The sequence below is a fragment of the Tiliqua scincoides genome, chromosome 1, assembly GCF_035046505.1.
Source record: "Tiliqua scincoides isolate rTilSci1 chromosome 1, rTilSci1.hap2, whole genome shotgun sequence".
In the NCBI taxonomy this organism is placed as follows: Eukaryota; Metazoa; Chordata; class Lepidosauria; order Squamata; family Scincidae; genus Tiliqua; species Tiliqua scincoides.
In genome coordinates this window covers 127,081,026-127,104,863 of record NC_089821.1, presented here as the reverse complement: position 1 = coordinate 127,104,863, position 23,838 = coordinate 127,081,026, and the positions used below count along the sequence as shown (strand labels likewise).

Genomic DNA, 23,838 nt, shown 5'->3' with positions numbered 1-23,838 from the left:
CCTGCCACCTGGTAGCAAGACCAGCAACGCAAACTGACAAACAGCAGTAGGAGGTTCAGCTCAGTGGGTAAGCAACACTCAAAAAAGTCCTCCTATTCACTCTGAGCCTCTTACTGGTATTTGTCAAGTTGCATCTGGTCTTCCAATGACATCATCACTAGTTACTTCCTGTGGTACTCCAATAGGTGAATGACGCGAAGTGGTGTGGCAGGGGACAAACGTTGAGAAACACTGTCTTAGAGCATCCACAAAAGTGAAATTTAGTAGTGTTTCAGATGATATTTTAAACTTAAGTGATAGCTCATACATTATAAGTCTGCATAATTTAAAACAGGGGTGCCCAAACCCCAGCCCTGTGGCCACTTGCGGCCCTCAAGGTCTCCCAATGATGCCCTCAGGGAGCCCCCAGTCTCCAATGAGCCTCTCGCCCTCCAGAGACTTGCTGGAGCCCACACTGGCCCAATGCAACTGCTCTCAGCTTGAGAGCAACTGTTTGACCTCTCATGTGAGCTGTGGGATGAGGGCTCCGTCCACTGCTTGCTGTTTCACGTCTGTGATGCGGTAGCAGCAGCAAAGGAAAGGCCAGCCTTGCTTTGTGCAAGGCCTTTTATAGGCCTTGAGCTATTGCAAGACCTTCATTCATTTATATAAGTTCATCTTTAATATATTCATTTATGTAAACTCTTGTAAATTTATTCAAATTTTAAATGTAAATTAATTCTTTTTCCCCCAGCCCCCAAAACAGTGTCAGAGAGATGATGTGGCCCTCCTACCAAAAACTTTGGACACTCCTGATTTAAAACATTAATTTTAGGTAGATGACGAGTTGGATGTCTTTCTTTGCATGCTCTTTAAGTACTTAATTTATTGCTTTCTGCTAAATTCTAGAGAAATTTCTCAGAAATTTCTTGCAGCAGGCAGTGGGGGTGGGGGGAAGGCAGAGACGCAATGTTCAACATCACACCTCTGATCTGGGTGCAGGTGCGTGCTGCCACTCACCCCTGCCTGCAGCAGCCTCCTGGGGGTTGGGGGAGCCCGGCGCCAGCCTCAGCAGGGCTCTCCACACAGCGCAGAGCCCTCCAGAAGATGATCACAACCACTTCCTGTTTCACGATCACAAAACTGGAAGTGGTCACGGTGGTCTTTTGGAGGGCTTTGAGCTGCTGGGGAGCCCTGCTGAGGCTGGTGCTGGGCTCCCCCAACCCCCGGGAGGCTCCTGCAGGCAGGGGTGAGTGGCAGCGCACCCTGTGCTCAGATCAGAGGCGCGATGCTGAGCATCATGTCTCTGCCTTCCCCCCACCCCTCCCCTTAAGGGAGAACTACCCAGGGCTCTCAGGCTGGGGCGTCGTGACACCCCAGTCTGACAGCCACTGCTTTAGATCATACTGGACATGATAGTGCCAGACCTGTGTGCAGAATTGGACCTACTGTTGAATCTCAAGGTGACTCCCAGCAGAACAAGTGCTAAAAGGAAAAGTTTCAAGTGGGAAAGCTTGGAGGAGGGCTTGGTTCTGCTCACCCATCCTACATTTTAAATTTCTCCCTACTGTATAGAGAATCATTAGAACCCTAGTCAACTATTATTGTTTTCAACTTTTATAGTCCTCTTTTACTTATAAAATAAATTTCTAAAGCAAATCACAATAGAATGATGAAAATTAGCAACTCATTTAGAATACCTGATCAAATATAAAAATAAATCAAGTGATAGTAAGGTAGAAAACTTACACTGCAATCCTTTGTATGTTAGAATTAAGTCCCATTGAGTTCAGTGAGACTTACTGCCAAGTAAGTGTGTATAGAATTGTAGCATAAAATGGCTTATGCATAGATTTTCAGTAGGTAACATCAATATGACTAGTTGCTAAAATAAAGGAAATGTAAATAAAAGTCTTAAGCTCATACTTAATGTTAGCAAAGATGAGCTTCTCTAGGGACAGTATTTCATAAGTGGAGAAACATTATGGAAAAGGTCCTCTTCCAAGTTGACACATACCCAGTTCTCAAGCCATAAAGACCTTCTGTAGGAATCCAGTGGAACTGTTAATACTGGTGAGATACGTTCTCTGTGGCTAGTATCAGCCAGTAACTTAGCTATTGTATTTTGTGTAAATTGAAGTCTCTACATTGTCTTCTAAGGCTGCAATCCTAACCACACTTTGCTGAGAGTAAGCCCCACTGAACATAATAGGACTTACTTCTGAGCAGACCTGGTTAGGATTGTGCCCAAAGACAGTTCCATATATAACACATTGTAGTTGTCTAATCTAGATGTTGTAAGTGTATAGAAAATAGTGACCAACCTACCCCTGCAGCTGGTACATTATTTTAAGCTGGTCTTCCGGATGCATCCAAGAAGTACAACTCATGGTTAGGACCGTAGTGGGTAAAAAACACGACCTGTATTACCTTTCTCATTAGATAAACCACCTGCCAGCACATTTTCTCCAACTTTATCTGAACTGGACTTCAGTTTATTAACCCTATCTAGGCTATCCCTGACTGCAGGTCACCTGTTATATCCTTTCAGAAGTGGCACTGAAAACTGAATTTGAATGCATGCATTTTCCTCTCTTGGAGAATACATAGAAACCACCAATAGTATATTGTTGCACCAATAGTATATTGTTGTTCTTCCAAGAACTAAAGAAACAAACTCAGCAACATCAGCCAATTTCATTGGGTACATCTGGGAGATAGAGAAGTGGGGGAAATTGTGTGAAAGTTTAACATGCTGCAACAAAGACAAGGGTAAGATACTTCTTGGGAACTGAGAACTAGGGAGTGTGCATGGTAGATTGTTAAAAATAATATACCTATTTTGCGCATCTTATTTAGGGACTCCTGGAAGCAAGAATTTCTTTTATCTTTTCCATGTGTAAAAGAAAGGAGAAATAGGATATGCCAAACAATCACTAAATTGGTATTTCAGGAAGGACACAAAAGGACATGTGTTCCACTAAATGCGATGATTGGCACTCTGTCAAATATACGTGCTCACACCTTTGTTCTCGGCATGTAATGAATGTGATGGATTTCTTACTAAGGAATTATCAGCATAGCACATATACTGTACTGGCTGGGTCTCAGATTTTGTAATAGCTTTTATTCTGTTTTATTAGTTATGGTTATTTCTTCCAAAGTGCTGATATTACTTTAAATATTATTTTAGATATTTTGAGTGTTAAATGACAGCTTATACTTTGAATAACACACTTGCTGATTCTCTATTACTATTTTGTGTAGCTACTGAAATGTTTTAATGTAAGAAAACATACCAGACATGTTGCATCTTGCCAAGAAATCTTGCCCTAGGAATGTCTATTGATTTAGATAAGATCTCAGTTCTAGCTGATGAATAGGCATTTCAGACAAAGTCTAGGTTGACTTGAACATGTGCATGCTTGACATCACTCAAGAATCTAATTGGTTTTGTACTTAGTAAATCTCTTACTAGATACATGCAGTTAAGATTGTTAGCATATATTGTGGAGGTTTTGTATAGATGTATGACCAATAAATCTATTTTCTGTAAACCTTTGGAGACTTTTAAAAGGCGTGTAAGGTACTGGCCATCACAGCACTTTGTGGCATTGAATTCTTTAGAGCAGTGGTTGTCAAACTCTGCACCATAGTACCTTCAGGTGCTGCGGAATGTCTCCAGCTGCTCTCCAGGCATTGCCATCTAGTATCTTGTGCAGTCAAAGATGGTGGCACCTAAGAGAACTGGGAAGAGGTTGCCACAAAAGAAGGGCTCAGTGAACATGGGTGCCACTGATGTCCTCTTCCCCTTCCCTGATTTGACCCCATGGCAAGGGTCTACATGAATCTGTGCCAACTATTTAGTGCAGGTCTGTACCTCCTTGCACCATGGAGGCTTAAGCCTGGATAATGGAAGAAATGTTCCCTTACATTTGGGAATGGGTAGAATTGGGCCCTGAGCCATTGAAATACAGCATGATATAAACTCAATAAATAAATAATAGTTCGGGCTAGGTCATTGTAGAAAATGAAGTTTTTTACTTTCCTGCTATGTTCCATTTATCTCACAGCTGAGCAAATATTTGTCATTCAGCCCAGATGTTTAAATTGAAGGGAAAAAATGCAAGTGGCGGAAATGTGTTTAGACCATACAAAACCTAGGGAAATATGGAAGCTTGGGAACCCAAACCAATTTGATATCCTAACTTTGTTAGCCAGACTGTGGTAAGAACCAGCTGGAATTTGATTTGGACACAATACAGATCATGATTTGTGTTAAACCACAAGCAGAGGCTCTACCTGTCCTGAATGAAACTGAGACTTGCACTGGTAATACTAAACCATGGTTTAATCCTATTTGATCCTGGATGGGATTGGGCTGTAAGAGACTGAGCAGCAAATTGAGGATTTTCCTGGTTCGTCTCTTTTCTCTGCCATGAACTTACTGGATGGCCTTCAGGAAGTAACTTAGCCCCAGCTGCATTATAATATTTATCTTACAGGGGGCGCAATCCTAACCCCTTATTTCGGCGCTTTCCAGCTCTGGCATAGCAGTGCCAAAGGGGCATGTGCTGCATCCTGCAGTTGGTTGTCACTCACAGAGGCCTCCTCAAAGTAAGGGAATGTTTGTTCCCTTACCTCGGAGCTTCATTGCCCTTATGTCAGTGCTGGAAAGCACTAACATAAGGGGTTAGGATTGCGCCCAGGTTTATGGTAAAAACAAGATCACATGTGAGACACTTTGCACACTCAGAACACACTATATAAGTGTCAAGAATTATTTACAGAGTTGTTGAGTGTTACCAGTTGGATTCACAGTTACAGTTACATAACAATTAGAATTGCCCAGTGAGGGCTATAATTGTGCTAGACATTCTTAAATTATAGTATTTAAATGTTTTTGTTTGTGCCAAAAGTATTCATCTATTAATGTAGACATTAACTTTAAAAGACAAAATGATATTGATTGTTGGAAATGTGTTAAATTTGTGACTTGGGAAAATATATAGGTTTCTTCACTAACAAGCCATCGTGTTGCATGCACTGATAAAAGTAATTAGATATTTTTTGGCTGTGGTTGAGATTTTTACAGCACATGTGAGCTGGGTCGCAGGAATGCAAATAAGAACATAAGAACAGCCCCACTGGATCAGGCCATAGGCCCATCTAGTCTAGCTTCCTGTATCTCACAGCGGCCCACCAAATGCCCCAGGGAGCACATCAGATAACAAGAGACCTCATCCTGGTGCCCTCCCTTGCATCTGGCATTCTGACATAACCCATTTCTAAAATCAGGAGGTTGCGCATACACATCATGGCTTGTACCCCATTTTTCCTCCAGAAACTTGTCCAATCCCCTTTTAAAGGCGTCTAGAGTAGACGCCAGCACCACATCCTGTGGCAAAGAGTTCCACAGACCGACCACACGCTGAGTAAAGAAATATTTTCTTTTGTCTGTCCTAACCCGCCCAACACTCAATTTTAGTGGATGTCCCCTGGTTCTGGTATTATGTGAGAGTGTAAAGAGCATCTCCCTATCCACTCTTACACACAGAGTTTTGTAGCACCTTAAAGTTGAATGAGTTTATTGTGGCATAAGCTTTGTGTAACCACCTCTGTAAATTATGATTATCTCTTCTTGTTGGCTAACCAGTTTTCTGTGTTCTTTCCAGTAACTATAGATCTGACTGGAAATGGCTGGTAGATAGAGCTAAAGTTGGCTGCCGCTGGACTTGGCTTCAGGCCCAGATTTCAGAGCTAGAATACAAGATCCAGCAACTCACTGACCTTCACAGACAGATCCGTGCCACCAAGGTATTGTCAGTCAGTAAGAAAAAAAGAGTTCTTATGATAGTCAAATGACATATTGATAAATGTTTTATGTGGTTTCTAGTATCAAAAGTATTATATAAAATTTATAATGATAAATGAAAGACTACTCTGAGAGCTAGTGTATTGCAATGGTTTGAAAGTGGTTGGGTTTGAACATGGGGATACTTCAGTTCAGAATCCCCCTCAAATCTTCAGCTTACCAAGGGTCCTTGGACAAATAACTACCAATGTGCTCAACTTATCTCTTTTCTCTGAGGAGGGTTAAGATCTATATTGTGTTGCTTCTGCATTAGTAAAATCTCACCATGAAACCCATAAATTATGGAATGAGGATAAACATGCAAGAGATGCACAGATGGCAGGAGGGCAAAATAAGGGACAGAAGAGAGGTCCCTCACAGTTTGTTAATCAGGTAAATGGGATGGTGATATGTTTTGAAATTTAGTAGCAACCAGCCTCCAGTACAAATGTGATCAAAGCAAATAAAAAATTAGTGCTGGGATCCTCAAATAGTATCAAACCCCACTTTCCGCAGTAAAGATAAAAAGTTTTTGTACCTTTGCAAATACCTTAAAGCAGAACAAAAACAGGCAGCTTGACTGATGGCACTTAGCTTAAAAGAGTGTTTGTGTGGGAGAGAGAGATCATCAACTTCTTAGTGTTCTAATCCAGTGGTGTCAAACATAATGCCCGTGGGCCAGATACGTACATCCCACAGAAGCTCTTTATCTGGCCTGTATGATAGTTGGGCTCTCTCAGTAGCACCTGTAGCTGCTGTGAAGTGACTCATTGGCAGAAGTCCTGCTGCTGGAAAGGCAATACTGGGAGAACCTAATTATCCTGCAAGTGCTGGTGTGCCGCTGCTGAAAGGACAGCCCACATGATAATTGGACTCTCCCATAACTTGTAAATGTGATCAGAATGTGTGTATTTTCTCTTCTGTCGTTTGCAGCTAGTGAGTTCCTAAGAGAGAAGAAACTGCTTATTTGTGTTCTTCACCTACAAGTTAATGATGTAACTTCCTGCTTAATGAATCACTTCCGCACCTCAGCAGGCACTATTAGTACTCTGTATGAAATGAGTTTGTCACTCCTAGAGTCAAATTTCTTCATGAATTGGGAAGTTAGCAGCTTATCACTTAATTGCAACTTCACCTACTTCAGTTAATGGTTCTTAGTCATTCCACTTGGAATGGGAAGTTTTGAGAGGAATTCTTTGAAATAGTAATTGTAGCACAATCTTAAAGCAATATGAAAATTTTGGTTTCTATGTGTGTCTCTGTGTGTTTTTATCAGCTCAGGAGGCTAAAATGGTTTAGCTTTCTAGTCCTGTTGGATAACTAGAATTTTATTTTAGCCTCCTGAGCTGAACGTATCCACATTGTACGTAAAAGTGTCAGTGTTTTTCTCCCCGCCCCAACCTTTTGCAAGCAACAAATGTAGAAGTTGTAGAAGTTTTTGTGCTGTGTACCCTTGGTTCAGTGTGGGCATAGAATTTTACTTCCTGTTCAAAAGCTGTCAGTGTTGGGGCCAGTTTGGCCTTGTTGGGGAAGGAGTTCCACAGTCTGGGTGTGGCTACTGAGACAGTCCTATCCCACATCCTCACCTACTAGGAGCTGCAATTGTGATACATGTCTATGTGGAAGTAAGGCTGTGTGACATTTCAAGAAAAGTTTTATAACATTGCCGAATAAGGCAGGAATCCTGTACACCCATACTACCTATTTGAATGCAGTAGGATTTACTTCTATATAGACAAGCATAGAATTAGGCTATGTCTCATTCAAGTTTAGTGGTATCTGTATGTAAGGCCTCTGGTGACTGGGCAAAAGAGGTGCCTTTTTAAAGTGGAGGATATCTTAGGTTTTCCAGAAGGACAGCAGCTATCCCTACTATCCCTATTACTCCAATGCACTGCATTCTCCTGTGGCTGTTTCATGGAATTTCTCTTGTGTCTTTTCTTGGATTGTGAACCCTTTTGGGACTGGGAACCATCTTTTCATTTACTTTGCTGAATAAACTGCTTTGTGAACTTCGCCTGAAAAGAAGTATATAAATATTATAATAATATGCATATGATTAGGTTGATGGGTGCATTAGTTTTCAGGTCATCTCTAAGACATTTATTGTGGAATTATTATTATTAACAGTAATTATATACCGCTTTTCAACTAAAAGTTCACAAAGCGGTTTACAGAGAAAAATCAAATAACTAAATGGCTCCCTGTCCCAAAAGGGCTCACAATCTAAAAAGATGCAAATGAATATCAGCAGACAGCCACTAGAACAGACAGTGCTGGGGTGAGGTGGGTCAGTTACTCTCCCCCTGCTAAAAAAAGGAGCACCCACTTGAAAAAGTGCCTCTTACCCAATTAGCAGGGGTATAAATTAATTATTAATTAATTAATTTAATTAATTAAGGAATTAATAATCCTTAATTAATCCATTTAATAAATCCTTAATTTATTAAGGATTTATTAATAAATCCATCTAATAATCCTTAATTAATCCATTTAATAAAAAGGAATTAAATGTAGGCATTTTATACTTCTAAATTTCATAAGCATAACAAGCCATACTAAATTATACATAATACTTGTCGTATTCCTAAAGTAAATTTTAGGTTTGATATTTTTATCAAACCAGTATATATTTTTCCCCCAAACTTCCCAACTTTTTTGGAAAAGAAACATTGGGGATGAGGGGATTTACCTAATGTAATGATAACTTGCTTCTCCTGAACAATTTGAAATGACATAAAATAACGAGGATATAGATTTGTAAACTGAATTTTGACACTTAGGTTGCTGTAGTTTTTGCTTCTTGGAATAGATGAATCAACTTATTAAGTGAGATTTATTTAGCCATTTTCTATATACAGCTGACACTCAGCACTCCACTAATCTTGTATTTCAAAGAATGTACGCAATATGTTTCAGGGATTACAGTCAGTGTATAATGATTTAGGCATGTTAATTTGTTGTTGGCCAACTGTGTTCCATTGCTGTTGTCTAGGGAATGGTGATCTTAGAAGAATTTCCAGTTCCAAAGGATGTGTTGAAAAGGCAAACACAATTGACTGACCAAGAAGCTTTATTAAACACCACAGGAAATTCTCAAGCTCCCTTTGAGAGGCAGGATGCTTGGCTGGAACACGATTTTGAAATTTCACCTAGCAGTCCGACTCTCCTTCTACGCAACATAGAAAAACAGGTATTCAGCTGAGAAATGAACATCAGATAAAATTAGATAACATGTTACAAAAGGAATGTAATTTTTTTCATTTCTGTGAGCAACTTTCTCTTTACTCCGAGCATGATCTACCTACCTACCATGATCTCCATTCTACCTGGAATGGAGAAACTATGATCGTTTTGTACCTTTTGAACTTCAAAATACCTCCTCAAATCATTCCCAAGGCCAATATGGTGTCTTAGATACAGTTGGATTTGAACGGTTTTAAAGAATCCTCTCTTTCTTTCAGTTCACTCCTATTTTCCTGGCTGTAGTGAGGATAAAATGTTCTAAATATAATGAAAAAGCCAGTTCTTCTAGCTTCAGGAAGTAGGGGAATTACATACAAAGATCCTAATTTCTCCTCTCCTTCCCTAATCTTGTGTTTGTGGACATTATACTAAGGTGGCAATCAAAGGAGATGGAGTCAATGTATGAGTTGTACGCCTTGTGCTGATCCCTATAGTACCTGGTGTAGGAGCGCTGTGTCCTTGTTGGTTACTGACTTACACTGGTTTGCAAATTGCGTTTCAAATTTATTTGATTTACATTTTCATTAACCGCTTTTTCCTTCAATTGAAGTTATCAAAATTGCCTTATTTTACAAATGAAAGTATTAGGTTTTCATGTGACATCTTCACCAGATACAGCATCCACCTAATTAGAAAAGTTTCTGTGGAAAATATTTGAAATGCCAGCATGTCAGTTAATTTCATTTAAAATATTATGCAGTTGGTGGAAAAAGAAGGAAAGTCTTACTGCTATGTTTGTGTAAGTTAGCACGTTAATGAGTGTGAGTAGAACTTGAGTCAGCATCTGCTGAATGATCACTTTAAAACTTGAATTTTTAGAAAGGAGGCTTGTGGGGAACTTTGGGCCAAGTAGGGTTTAAAAACATAAAAATCAAATCAACCTTGTACTCTCAGACTGACTTTGAGGTAGATAGATAAAATAATTTTATAGAACTAAAGTAAAATCCAAAGAATGGACTGTAATCACTTGCCACCATTTCAAATTGGTATATGCTATTTTTCTGTTTGTTCTCCAAGCATTTGGAGCTACCTCTTATAAAATTAATTTTAAAAGAGAAAAATTTTCTCTTATAATATTAATTGGTTTTACCAGTAGTATATAGCAAAACGCACAAATTAAACACATCTCAATCCTACCTAACTCCCCATGTGGTGATGCAGTGGTGCCAGCATGGCTTCTTCTGTGTCCCACCGTGGAGTTTTGGCTGCTGGAATCTTCTTCTTGCCCTGAGGTAAGCTGCAGCAGCCACCCATCAGTTTAATCGCTGTCACGGCACAAATCCACTTTAATCCATGAAATGACTTGTAGTTATTTTATGATTGATCAAGATTTGCATAATTTCTCTTCTCTCATTTGCAACTAATAAGCTCCTAGGTGAGAACAAAGTGCTTATTTCTGGTCATCACCTGCTTAATGACATCACTTCCAGCCCTCAGCATGCACCATGAATGCTATTCAGCCAACTGTATGAAATAAACTTGACACTATTAGTCTACAGGGTATTTTGGATCTCTCTCCTAGGTGTGCTGCATCCTCAGCAGCCTTTTTCAAGAGGGCTCCCTTTGAGTAGGATAGGCACTTGGGCCTCTATCTACTCTTTCACATGGCAGTATGAGAGAGTCTTTCAGTTCATTCTTAAGCAGAGGTTGGCATCAGCTCAGGTATTTGTGTGAGGGAGAACACCCTCACTGGGATACATGTCTTTTTTTTTTTTTACAATCATACCACCCATAAGAAGAGCAGAAATTCCCAAATAAGAACTTGGCTGCAGTCCAAGGGTTTTGTTTTTTTTTAAACTTGTCATTTGAAGCGCAGCCTATGGGGAGGGGTGCATGGAGCCCAGCAGAGCCCTCTGCAGGGCTCCTCAATCCTCAGAATAGGTTTTTAAAAAAAAGCTATCAGAAACGTCAGCTTTTGCAATCGCAAACGAGGTGCTTTCAGATTGCATTTTTACAACAATTCTGTGAAGGCTCCACCAGGCTCCCTGCAACAACACCCCCCCCCCCACCAGAGGCCAGCGGTTCGAATGGTACGTAAACTTCTCCCTTGTTCCCTGGCAGCAGTACGATCCTGGGGATCATGTCGCTCCTCTCTTGCCAAGACTTACCACAGTTCAACTGCTGCTGTAGGAAATAGAATTAGGCTGCAAATTGTACAACTTTTACAGACATCCAGAGATAATTCTTGTTCGTGTTTTTAGTGAGGGTTTTTTTCTACTTAGAATGTGCCAGTATTTCTAGAAACACTTGGTTGTGGCAGCTCTGACTATATTCACACATTAACACCTTTTTCTTAACAGTGCAGCAGAACTTTTGGAAGATGTAGATACTGTTACTCAGTTGAATACATTTAAAAAGTATTTAGGAAGTATTGTTCTCTGGAGATAATTTTCCCATGAGCTGCTGTTACAGATTATGGGCTACAAGGTGCACTGTTAGCTTACAAGCGTTACATTTTCTTTTACATCTCTAATTAAAGCTATAAATTGTGTTTGGCACATTGTGTTACTTTTTTGTGAATGAGTGAGGGAGATTTTGTTCAAACATTTGGCTATTGGCAGTAACAAAAATGGAGTTCCTTATTTTAAAACTGGATTTCGTTACAATTGGCTTTATTTCTTGCATACTCGGGTATCTTTTCCTGAGTTTTCACAGGATTAATTTAAGACTTCATCTTGAGTTTGATTTCACAAAAAAATAAAAAAATTTCATATCATGCACAAGGAATGTGACAGTTTAGCTATAAAGATATTTTTTAATAGTAGAGTTAAAGTTTACTCTTCATACTAATATTTACTATGTGTTAAAAGTATAATGACTTTTATTTAATGTGTCTTTCAGAGTGCTCAGCTGAGTGAAATTATCAGCAGTCTGATTGCTCCGCTCAATCTGTCTCCCACGTCCTCCCCTCTATCCTCAAAGTCATGTAAACAGAAAGAGTTAGTGAATGGTATTTCTCAGAGGTAGGTGGCGGCAGAGCACAACAGGATAACTTTGAAACTTTTGCATTTGGGTAAATGTCGTACTGATATAATATAAATGACAGCACTACTTAAACCTTAATATTCTGCCTTGTTTCTGTGTTTACTGTGACACGCAGAAATATAAATGCGCTTTATTAGAGTTAGAGAAACAAACCATAACATTCTAAAATGAAATTTGATACTAAATACTGGAAACTAACAAAGACTCTGTTCAATTCTAAAATAAAGATGTTGTTACTTATGATTAAATAAAGGGAATTAGATTAAATAACATAAAGAGTATAACTTTGAATGCAGCATTCCTCATTTTTATCTCTTCTTGCCCAACTTTAATAATAAACAGCAAGTCTCTGTTTTTAAATTTTAAATTATAGCATGTACTTTACTCTTTGTTTTTAGACTGATTTTTCTTCATGCAATTCTTGTTGAACATGTGTGTTCACAGTTTATTGTCTGGACAAAAAACCTCTATCAAGAAAGTAGGATTTGCATCTCCTTGATGTCCAATGTGTAAAATGTATACTTTTGTAGTTTAAGAATGTAACATCTATACTTCTTGGATGCCTGGATCTCTTCCCTCTGTTTTTTGTTTTAAGAAGATTATAAAATTCTGCCTGGAAACTATCTTATCAGGGCAGGGTGATTCCTAATTTCTTTTGGCACCAAGCTAGGAAGGAACTACCAGCTGCATTTATCATATCTGTATGATCTCAGGGACAAGGTGCTAGATCTTTTGGTTAACAAATTTTTCTCAGCTGAATCCTTTTAAAGCTGGGAGGAGGCCAGGAACAGAAGCTATGCAAGTCACCTGACTCAGCAAAATTTATTACATCATCTAAAGTGGTAATAGTGTAACATAATAATACACTAATAGAATATACTAATAGTATAAAAAGACACCTGTGTGTCCTGGCACATGGCCTCCCACTGACTAGAGAAGTGTGAACCTGTCATGCTGCCAGTCAGCATCAGCATATTCTATACATGCTGTAGGGAGTGGTTCTATATAGCTTAAGAGCAGCGTTAGGATTATTCTTTTATTTTTTTTACTGTAGTGCCAAGGAAGTAAAAAGGACATGGGAAGTCTGTGCATTGTATCTGACCACGCAGGAACTGGTTAAAGCCTATAGGGTCCCAGCATCTTCTGTCTGGGAGAGAGACACTGTTTGAAGGAAGAGTGGTAGCAGATCTACCGGGAGAGTTAACACTATTAAGTTCAGTGTCTGGAAACTGCCATGCTGCATGTCCCTGGTGTGAGTGAGAGTAGTGTGGCAGAGGGAAGCCTTAGAGCAGGGATTTCAAACATAAAGCATGGGGAGAAAAAAGTTACACAGCCTCTGCACCTGATCTTCCCATTATTGTGACAGGCAAGGTCCCCTGACACAGAAAGGGCAGTGTAAAATACAGGAAGGTGGTCTGTATGGGCTCTTGGCCTGATCCTTCAAGGCTCTTCTCATGTTTTAATGAAACACTATCCAGTTGTCCCTTTTTATGGCATCTTAGGAGATCAAAATCATTTTTTTCTCTGGCAGTGGGAAATCCTTGCTCAGGCCCTTGACCTTCCCTAGCCATGGCAGGGGGATGAAGTTCACAGGTGGACAGGTGCGAGCACATTGATCTACCAAGGCCACCTGCTAGTCTCCTTAGCTCTATCAATATTTTATTTTTTCTTTTAAGAAATGTATGCTCCGCCTTTCTAATGCCAAAGCAAATGCCTAAAGCAACTTACAAAGCTTTAGAATCAAGTACAGAGTATCACAAGTAAAAACATCAAACAAGACAGCAAAACATTGATTTTAACATTACATGGTGAAAAATGAATATCAAAACAGAGCAAAGTTTAAGGGAAAAAGAACTCATTGAGCCGGCGGGGAAAAGATAAGTCCAGGGAGGTTGTCAAGTCACAGCAGTATGACAGAGGCACAGAGGGGAAATATCCACTTAGTAACCAAATGCTAGATGAAACAGGTATGTTTTGAGCCCTTGCCAAAAACCCATGAGAGAGGAAGCAGTTCTCAGTTCCCTCGGGTGGGCATTCCTCTGCTGTGGCCCCCGAGCTGCCCCCGAGCTGCCACCCATCTCACTTGGGACAAACGTGTTATTTGTAGAAGAGCCCCTTCAGCTGACCTGGGAGGGTGGGCTGGAATGTATGGAAGGAGGCAGTCTTTCAGGTAGCCTGAACCCAAGTCATGGAGGGCCTTAAAGGCTAGAACTAGAACCTTGAATGGGGACCAGAAATAGATGGGCGGCTGGTGTAGCTGCTGGAGGAGTGGTCCAGCTGAGTCATAATATCTGGCCTATGTAACCACTTGGGCCATTGCATTCTGCACTAATTGCAGTTTCCAAACTGTTTTAGCAGGTAGCCCCACATAGAGTGCATTGCAGTAGTTCAGTCTTGAAGTTACTAAAGCATGGGTCACTGTGGCCAGGTCCAAACAGCTCAAGTATGGTTTCAGTTGGCGCACCAGCTTAAGCTGGGTGAACGCACTTCTAGCAACTTCTGCCACCAGATTTTCCAGGGAGAGCTGAGAGTCCCAAGTTGCGCACCTGTTTTTGTAAGAGTGCACCCCCCTTCAATGTGGGTAGATCATTCAGTACCTTCATTGAGGATTTCTTGACCAGGAGAACCTTGTCTTTTCAGAATTTAGTTTTAGCTTATTGGCTTTCATGCAGTCCCTAGTGATATTCAGACAACGCCCCAAGACTTCCACAGCTTCCTCAGAGTGAATTGGTAAGAAGAGATAGAGTTGGATGTCATCCACTGGTGGCACCTCACTCCAAATTCCCAGATGATATCTCCCAGCAGTTTCATTTAGTAACATCTACATGAAACCTCATGAAAAGCATGGGGGATAGGATAGACCCCTGTGACACCCCATACTGTAAGGGTCAGAGTGCCGAACAAGTGTCACCCAGCATCACCATCTGGGAGCTGCTAGACAGGAAGGAGTGGAACCATTGCAGAGCAGTGCCCCCAAGCCCCAGTTTGGCCAGTCAGTTCAGGAAGATGCAGTAGTCAATGGTGTCGAAAGCTGCTGAGAGGTTCAGTAGGACCAGCAGGGATGCACTACCCCTATCTAATCCTTGGTGAAGGTCATCTATCAGAGCGACACGGCTGTCTCTGTTCCAAAACCTGATCTGAAGCCGGACCGGAAGGGATCCAGATAATCCTTCTCATCTAGGAACCCCTAAAGCTGGGATGCCACCACTTGCTCCATTGCCTTTCCTAGGAAAGGAAGATTGGAAACCGATTGATAGTTGTTTAAATTGGTGGAGTCCAGAGATGGTTTTTTAAGGAACGTGGTGCACAATTGCAGTCTTCAGGATGTTGGGCATCACTCCCTCCCGCAAGGATGAATTTACAATGGGTTCTATCCAATTGGCTAGGCCTGCCCATGCTTCTTGTATTAGCCAAGCAGGGCAAGGATCAAGCCAGCTAGAAAATGGTCTTGGGCTCCAAGGATCTTATCACATCCTCAGGTTGTATTCGTTGAAAAGAGTCCCTGTCGGCAGGTCTCGTAGGGACAGTTATCAGAATAGTTGAGTCAGATCCCAGTTTGTGAAGAATATGATTGATTTTTCTCTGCGAAGTGCTTTGCAAACTCATTGCAGTGCTCAACTGAGCACTCCATTTCATTTGCTGATGAAGCAAAGTGAAGGCGATCGTGAACTACTTGAAAAAGTGGTAGAAAATGATGCCTTCTTTGCTGCCTTCACTTTAAAATGGGTGCTAGCTTGTGTTTGGTCATCTTGAGTTTTCCTCCCAAATGCACCCAGATTCCTCCCAGATGCACCCAGTGGATGTGTGGGTTACAGAGGTCATGATGGTGAGGTTTACATGCTAATTAAACCAAGTCCAGCTTTATGTTGCATACCAGCCAGGGCTCACACTTGGATGAAGGGGCGCTGTTCACTACATAGTAGTTGAATGTGGAGGGGTAGGAGGGGAGCAGTGTGCACATCATAGCTTTTGGACCCATGTTCTATGGACTTCTGCAACATTGCAAGACTATTTTTATGCAGACTGAAAATATATAATGTAGAATTTCTATATTGAGCACTCTTCATTGCCTTGTATAATAATAGTTGTTTGTACATTTCAGAGATTCAGAGAACAGTGAGGAAATTTCATCATCCAGTACTTGGTTGATTGACCAGCAACACCTAAAGAGAAGAAGGAAAGACAAGACAAAGTTGAGAACATCATCTGTTGTCTTGATGAGCACATCTGCTCGGACCAGACCACTTCATAGTTTCCAGAGGAGAAAGCTGTACAGAATGAGTACTATTTTCAGTTCAGACCAACAGGTAGAAATATGTTTTTTCTTTAGAAATCTGTTAAACTTCCAACCACCATTTGTGCCAGTTTGCTATGGGACTTGAAATTTGCCATGCGGTGGGTGTGTATATATCTACTATGTGTTCTCTATGGTGTTTCTGCTTTTATTTTGTGAGACCCTAAACAAGGAGTAAATGACAGTCGCTCACCTAATGCTTTTGTGTAGATTGTTTAAAAAAATGGCCTAGAGGAACTCTATGGCCCAATAGCTTGGGGCTATTGCTCCATTTGCATTTTATAAAATGTTCTCTCATGTGCCTGCTGCTTGTTGAGTCCCCGGAGGCATTCATTATCTGAGGGTTGTTTTATAGAATATTTAGGGAATTGCATTTCTGTTTTTTTTTTTGTTTTTTTTAAAAGCTTGACTTTATAACTATTTAAGGCACGGGTCTTGAGCCGCATGCAGCTCTTTCAGCTGTCTGCTGCAGCTCCTCTGGGTGAAAGTGGCAAAGGGGGTGACAGGAGGCACCTGTGTTGGGAGGGCAGGCTGCTTCCCTCTGCCCCCTGAGCTCACTGCCCTCCACTCCCTTCACCCCCACCTGCCCCGCATTGGTTTCCCTTTTCAATTTTGCCCGCTCTGCAGGCTTAAGCTCCCTGTTTTTCCCTTCCCCAACTCTCCAGCAGGACGCCCTTCTCAGCCATTGCGAGCCCTTGCAGCCTGCCTTTCCCTGAGCAGGTCCCCACTCAGTGCAAGGAGAGGCTTTTCCTCCACAGCAGAGGAGACATCCTGTGTGTCTACTCAGTAGTAAGCCCCATTACAGCAGATGAAGCTTACTCCCAGGAAAGGGTGCCTGGGACTGCAGCCTTGGAGCCTGCTCCTATGCGTGTCTACTCAGTTGCAAGCCCCATTACAGCGAATGAGGCTTACTCCCAGGAAAGGGTGCCTGGGATTGCAGCCTTGGAGCCTGCTCAAGGCCAAGTGCAAGGACGGGTGAGTGGGAGCCTGCGCCCGGCAGGTCTGTTCGCGAGCAAGCCCCTCTGTAGTCCCTGGGCTACTCCCAGGAAGGTGTGGAGGGCTGTAGCCTCAGCCCCCTCCTGTGCAGGTCTACTCACAAGTAGTCAGTGAGGCTTCCTTCCAGGAAAGGGTGGAGAGGACTGCAGCCTGAGAGCTCCAACCAACCTGTCTGCTCAGAAGTCCCATTGTAGTCAATGGGGCTTACTCCCAGGATAGTGTGGAGAGGGTTGCAGCCTGAGTGAGGGAGGGAGGGCAGGCAGGCAGGGCAGAAGCTGGCCTGTGGCTGCCCCCCATCTTTCCCCTCCCCCAGCTCTGGCTTCTTCTCTTCCCCACCTCTGGAGTCTGTGTCCTTTTTTCCTTCCAGCAGGGTGCCTCTGGAAGGTGGGGGGAGTTCTTTAGTATCCATGTAAGATAAGCAGATGTCATAACCACCATATGTATTGGAATCCTGGAAGAGCTGGTGAGGAGGTAGATGTGGTTTCAGCAGTGGCCCCTTTAAGGGTAAGGCCTGGGCATCCAGCAGAGTGTGCTGCACAGTTGCAGCCACTTGAAGGCAATAGGGCCCTCAGGGATATAAGGAGCCCCTGAGGCAGGAAGGGGGTGTGGGTTGTAGGAGTGCAGGTTGGAGAGGAGACTGACTTGGCCACGCTTACTGATTTGACTGTGACTTGGCTTATTGACTTTGGACTCTGCCCTGGATACTCTGACTGACTTTGTGACTAAAGGACTGCTGGAGACACTGGAGTTTGAAGTGTGGCTGCTGTGCCCAAGACCTGCTGAGGACCCAGGGTCTGCTGTAGTGGTGGGAGGCTGCTGGCAGGAGAGAGGACCTCTGCAGGTTGAACAGGCGAGCTACTCTGGAGGTGGGGTCCAGCAGGACTGCAGGGCAGAACCAGGGTCATTTGTTGGGGGAAAGAAAGGGAGCTAATTTGCTTAAAGTGGGCATAATTCTCCAGGCAGAGAATGGCCTTGGAATCAGGCAAAACACCATAGAGGACCAGGCGTCTGAAAACACAGGATAAGAATGTATGACAAAACTAACTAAAAGCTACAAGAGGGGGCTACATTATAAAAATGGGACCTATAAGAGCATAAAGGTAAAAAAAACAACTATATATGCAGTGTTATCTTCATTTTAGATGTCAAAAGGGTTTTGTGGCTCCTGAGGTTTTTTTTCCTCCGGAAAATGGATTCAAATGGCTCTTTGAGTGTTTAAGGTTACCTACCCCTGATTTAAGGCAACTATTTTCAACCTTTTTTTTAGCTCGTGACATGCTAACAAGGTGCTAAAATTGTTGAGGCATACCACCAGTTTTAAAATTACATGAAATTATTACATTATAAATAATAAACACAATTAAATTAATTCAATAATTTAATTAATTAAATTAATTTAATAATTTAATAAAATTTATTTGTAGTAATAATTTTATTTTTAATCTTAATTAAATTTAATTTATTTAATTAAATTATTACCTGACAAATAATGAAATTCACACCCACAAGCTTGAAATCAAACTTGAACAGATCTTTCTCATTAAATTACCTTGAGGAACTCTGTAATTAGAGAGGGAAGAGGAATGTGGTTTCTGGAAAGAAAGAAAATATGATTAGAAGTAGGGTGGTCAAATTTTAGTTTAGAGAAGGCATGATCTAAACAAAGGGGGAGGAAAGAATGCAAAGAAAATAATTTTGACCTTTGGAAAATGGGGACAGGACAGGGACAGGAAGACAGGTGTTAAATGCGATTATGAGATGGGGGAGGAATGCATTCTGAGTCAGTGCGGGAAGGAGTGGGGCAAGAGGAAGAAGAGGAGAATGATGTGCCAATTGCCTCCTTGTATATGTGACAGAGGTAGCGAATAACGCCCTTACTATAAGGAAGGCAATGTGGGGAGGGTCACTTTACAGCTGCATTGCAGGCACACAGATAAACCATGCCAAGTCGCAGGGATTAAAGCTACATTTGATTGAGGCATTCCATTGTTTACATTCAGTTGATGTTTTCCCCACCTCCACTCAGAAGACTGAATAAAACAGCAACAGGCAAACTGGCATGTGCAGAACTTGGGGAAGGGGACACAATTCACCAATCTGCCCATTCAAGCATCACTGAAATAAACTGGAAATATGCCAGCTGTTCTGATTTCTTTGGAAGAGAAAAGCCAGCCAGTGACCCTGGGCGGACTCCCTCTCTGCTCACTCGCTTTTTACCTGCTGCCTACCTTCACTTACTAGCTCCTTCAGGCTTCCCTGGCTGCCTAATCAACACACAGGAGAGACAACAGCCATCTCATTCTTAAAGCGGCAAGTTCCGCTTCGCAAAATACAATGCAGATCTGGCCACATACTTGGGCTGCTGTGCGAGGCTGGGGGCAGCTGCGTTTTCCTCGTATGGCTGCTGTCTGTCTCCTCTGGCCTCACAGCACACCTGACACCCATTCATGCCACATCAGTGTGCCTCAGTGCAGCAGTTGAAAACCGCTGATTTAAGGTCTCGCTAGCTTACATAGAGAAACAGAGAGAGCAGGATTCTAATCTAGGGCTAATAGTTTTTCCCCAAATTGATGTGCACTTCGTATATAAGCCTATTAGGAGTTCAAAGGCCTAGCAGTTCAAAATGTTGCTAAACAATGCAGTGTTTCTCAAACTGTGGGTCAGGACCCACTAGGTGGGTCACGAACCAATTTCGGGTGGGTCCCCATTCATTTCAATATTTTATTTTTCACATATTAGACTTGATGCTACCATGGTATATGACTGCACTTGGGAAAATGTTACAGACCTGTACTTTTAACAAGCTACTATGTATATACTTTTAACAATGATTGTTAATGGGACTTGCTCCTGGTTAAGTGTGGGTAGGATTGCAGCCTAGGATTGCTAAAAATTTTCCTGCTTGATGACGTCATTTCCAGTCATGACATCACTTCTGGTGGGTCCTGCCAGATTCTCATTGTAAAAAGTGTGTGTGAGAACCACCAAGTTAATGCATTTGTTTTAGCGTTTACTTTTGTTTTACAATCTGAGGAAAAGAGGTAAGAACATACTGATTTTTAATAGAACACTTTGGGGAAACATGTTACCAACATAAATCTGGTATCTGTTTTGGGAGTATTTGTTTAACTGAAACAGTTTACACAGCTGGCAATGTTTAGTTTAAAGGAAATTGAAATGTTATATCTTAACTTTTTTTGCCATTCCACTTGCTTACTTTTTGTCTTCATAGTCTTAGTAGTGCCTAAAATTTAACTGTGTTAAGATTCTGCCAAGCATAAACATCTGTACAGTACTTGAATTAAATTAAATAGTTAGTTCAGTAAATTCTGTTTTCTCAGCTCATGGTGCAAATACCCTTAAATGAAAGCTCTGAAATAAAAATTAGAATCACATGTGTGCAGCAGAAGAAATAAAACTTTTACGAAATTAACAGTTCAATCCTGTCCTCAGCTAGATGCAGTAGCGCCAAAATGGCAACCACTGGAGTTCTTGGGGGAAGGGGACTTTCATCCCCTTCTCCTGAGGAAAGCCCCGGCCCCACAGTGGGGCTTCTCAAGTCTGCACTGGCTGTTTTACCAACGCAAATGAGAGAACCTCCGTGTCAGGTTTTTCAGTCCAACATGGAGGATAGGATCTGGTGGAGCAGGGTTCCACTGGTCCCACCCCCCTTTGCCCTGAAATCCCACACTACAGCCTGATTGTGCGATTTACCTCTGGGCAGTCCAACAGCACCCTCCGTCCAGCTCTGGGCCCAGCACCAACTGGTGCGGGCTTGGCACCAGCGTTCCTTCCTCACAGGGTACCATAAACATGCTTTAAGGCACATTTACAACAGCCAGTGCTGACGCTGGAGGCCCACTGGATTGGGCCCTAAGAAAACTGCTTTGCCACATGTTTTCTATATTTGGAGAAATACAAAGCCTATTTCAACAGAATTTAATTGGCCAAGTTTTCTTTTACCCAGATTATTATAGTATGATATTTATAGTTCTTTAAAAATCACCCTAGAATCAGAGATATACTCAGCCAGTGATTGAAGCTAAAAATGTAGTGTTCCATTGAAGACTTTGTCTTCATCTATGGAAAGGAAAGCAATTTAAATGAATCTTCTTGTATTTATACTCTTGAAACCTCTTGGTTTTAAATCAGAAACAGGCAATATATCTAAGATTTAATTTACTTAATTGTGTGTTATACATTACTTGTGTGAGTAACCCATTAGCTTAAAGTTTAAAGAGGATTTTTACATTGTGTTCATCAATTGTGTTCCAGTAAATCTTTGGGTTTATAACCACAAAGAAATAGTAGCTGAAGGAAGGTCATCTTGGTTTTCATGAGCCCCCTATTCAGGTCAGGGGAAGCTCAGGTCTGGCCCTAGACTGCAGGTTTGGAACCCACAAATAATAAGGCTGGACACTTTTTTTTCTTTAACCAAACTATATCACCTATTAATAAATGGTTTTTTGTCTATCATCTTAGTCTCAAAATTTTCTAGCCCAGCTTTAGGATATGAAGAAACTGAAAAAGCTTTTAAGTGAAATTTAAGTGTTGATTGCCTTACAGGATTTGCCACTGAGGGATCTCTTTTTTAACACCGAAGAGGTAGTTCTAGCCTCCACGCCAAGTAACTGTGAGCTTAACACCAGGTCCGGGATGCAAAAACGACTCTTGTTAGAACTTGATTCCTCATTCCATCCTGTTTTAACATTCCCTTCAGGTAAGTGCTATCATATGTACAAAACGTGCTGCGCTACTGCTTGAACAATGAAAGAGTGTTTAAATAGGTATCAGAAATCTTTTTTGGCATCACAGACAGTATTTAAATAAATTTCTTCCATTGAAAAAAAGAAAAAACTGCTAAAAGCATTGCAGAAGAATTGCATCACCCAACTTTTACAGTGTTTTTTTTTTTTAAATACTTCCTGCAATCCAGTGCGGCCACCAGGGTTTGCATCACTTGTTGCAAGAGCTTGTTGCGTCCCTCGCCAGCACTGGAAAAATTTGAACAGGATCCGTGTTCAACCCTACATGTTGTTAGTCAGGACTCAGTGTTTAAATGGGGGCTAGTATCTACCCCACAGTGTGATTGTGGATTCTCCTGCCAAACCCTATACCACATTGTGTCTGGCTGCAAACCGAGGGCATATACTAGCCCATGGTCTGACTTTTTCAATGAAGGTAACTCTGTCCTTGAATGGCTGGACGAACTGGACATTGACATTTGTTCTAGTCTAATTGGTATATGTCCATGTGTTATATGCCATACGCTAAATAAATAAATTGCGTCATGAACTTCCTCCCATACCATACCATACAGAATCAATTACAACAGACAGTGGTTCACACAATTTGTATTTACCCCTTCTTTTGTTTCCTTTTTTTAAAATTAATTTTTTTAATTTTTCCAAAAACAAAAATAACAAACACACATAATACAATATATACAATACATAAACACAGTATTAAAGGGTGCAAGATATCATACATTACTATAACTAATAAATCATTACATATTTCCTAATCCAGTTCCTCTTCTACGTTAACCTCTTAATATCATTTATATATCATATAATATATATATAATACATTCATCTAAATACCCTGTATCATATTTCTACAACTTTATTTTCAACTAAGCATAAAATAATTTTCATTACTCAATCTATATCGGTTTCACTGTTGATCCAAGCTCTCTAAAAATCTGTCCATTCTCATGACATTCATTATTTTCTCTATAATTCATCTTTCATTGGGATCTTTGGATCTTTCCAATATCTAGCATATAAAATCTTCACAAGAATTAATATCATAATCCATATCTAACATATTAAATTCTAACAACTTTTAATATCCTAATAATTACATATATCATTTCTCTATCTATAACATCCAAAATTAATATATCCTCATGACGAAATACATAAACATATACGTAAACATTCAAAACAATATCACCTAAAATTAATTCTAATTCATTAATTATCCTCTAAAATTCTAACATATATTAATATCAAGCTAACTAAAAATTTTTATACATATTACATATCACCTATAAAGCTAATATAAATTCTCACTGACATCTAATAAACTTTAATTTCTAGCATACAAAACTAACACACTGCTGTCTTTCTTTCTATGTATTCCCTTGTCTCCAACCTAAATATCCACAGGTCTGCCAAATCTCTTCTCTTCTCTTTAGACTTTTTTTTCCTAATAAATTTCACATGAATTCCTCTTAACAGATCACGGTTTAATGTACTCGCCCTTCTTGCTAGACCATCATTTTAGAGTCATCCCCTTTACATGATCATTCCAATCTCTGTCAGTTGGTTGAAGTATTTCTTCTTCCTTCACTTGATCAATCCAATCTGCATCAATTAGTTGAAGTATTTCTTCTCTTTTCTGGTCTGGTGACTTTTGAGTCTTTATCTTCCAAGCTATCTCCATTAACATTGTCTCTTCCAGTTGTTTGTTTTGTCCT

General features: G+C 40.8%; 1 protein-coding gene across 5 annotated transcripts in view; it reads left to right on the top strand.

Annotated features, from left to right (window-relative positions):
- The window catches only part of KANSL1L (KAT8 regulatory NSL complex subunit 1 like), a 49,455-nt gene that overhangs the window by 10,579 nt on the left and 15,038 nt on the right, over positions 1 to 23,838 (top strand). For all 5 annotated transcript variants that reach the window (XR_010794381.1, XM_066625889.1, XM_066625598.1 and 2 more), the window contains exons 3-7: positions 5,655 to 5,796; positions 8,829 to 9,026; positions 11,921 to 12,042; positions 16,167 to 16,371; positions 21,921 to 22,074. Coding sequence is in view for 4 of the 5 variants with exons in the window: in XM_066625889.1 (XP_066481986.1) it covers positions 5,655 to 5,796; positions 8,829 to 9,026; positions 11,921 to 12,042; positions 16,167 to 16,371; positions 21,921 to 22,074 (821 nt within the window). In the remaining variant the exon portion in view is untranslated. The remainder of the gene's footprint in view (positions 1 to 5,654; positions 5,797 to 8,828; positions 9,027 to 11,920; positions 12,043 to 16,166; positions 16,372 to 21,920; positions 22,075 to 23,838) is intronic.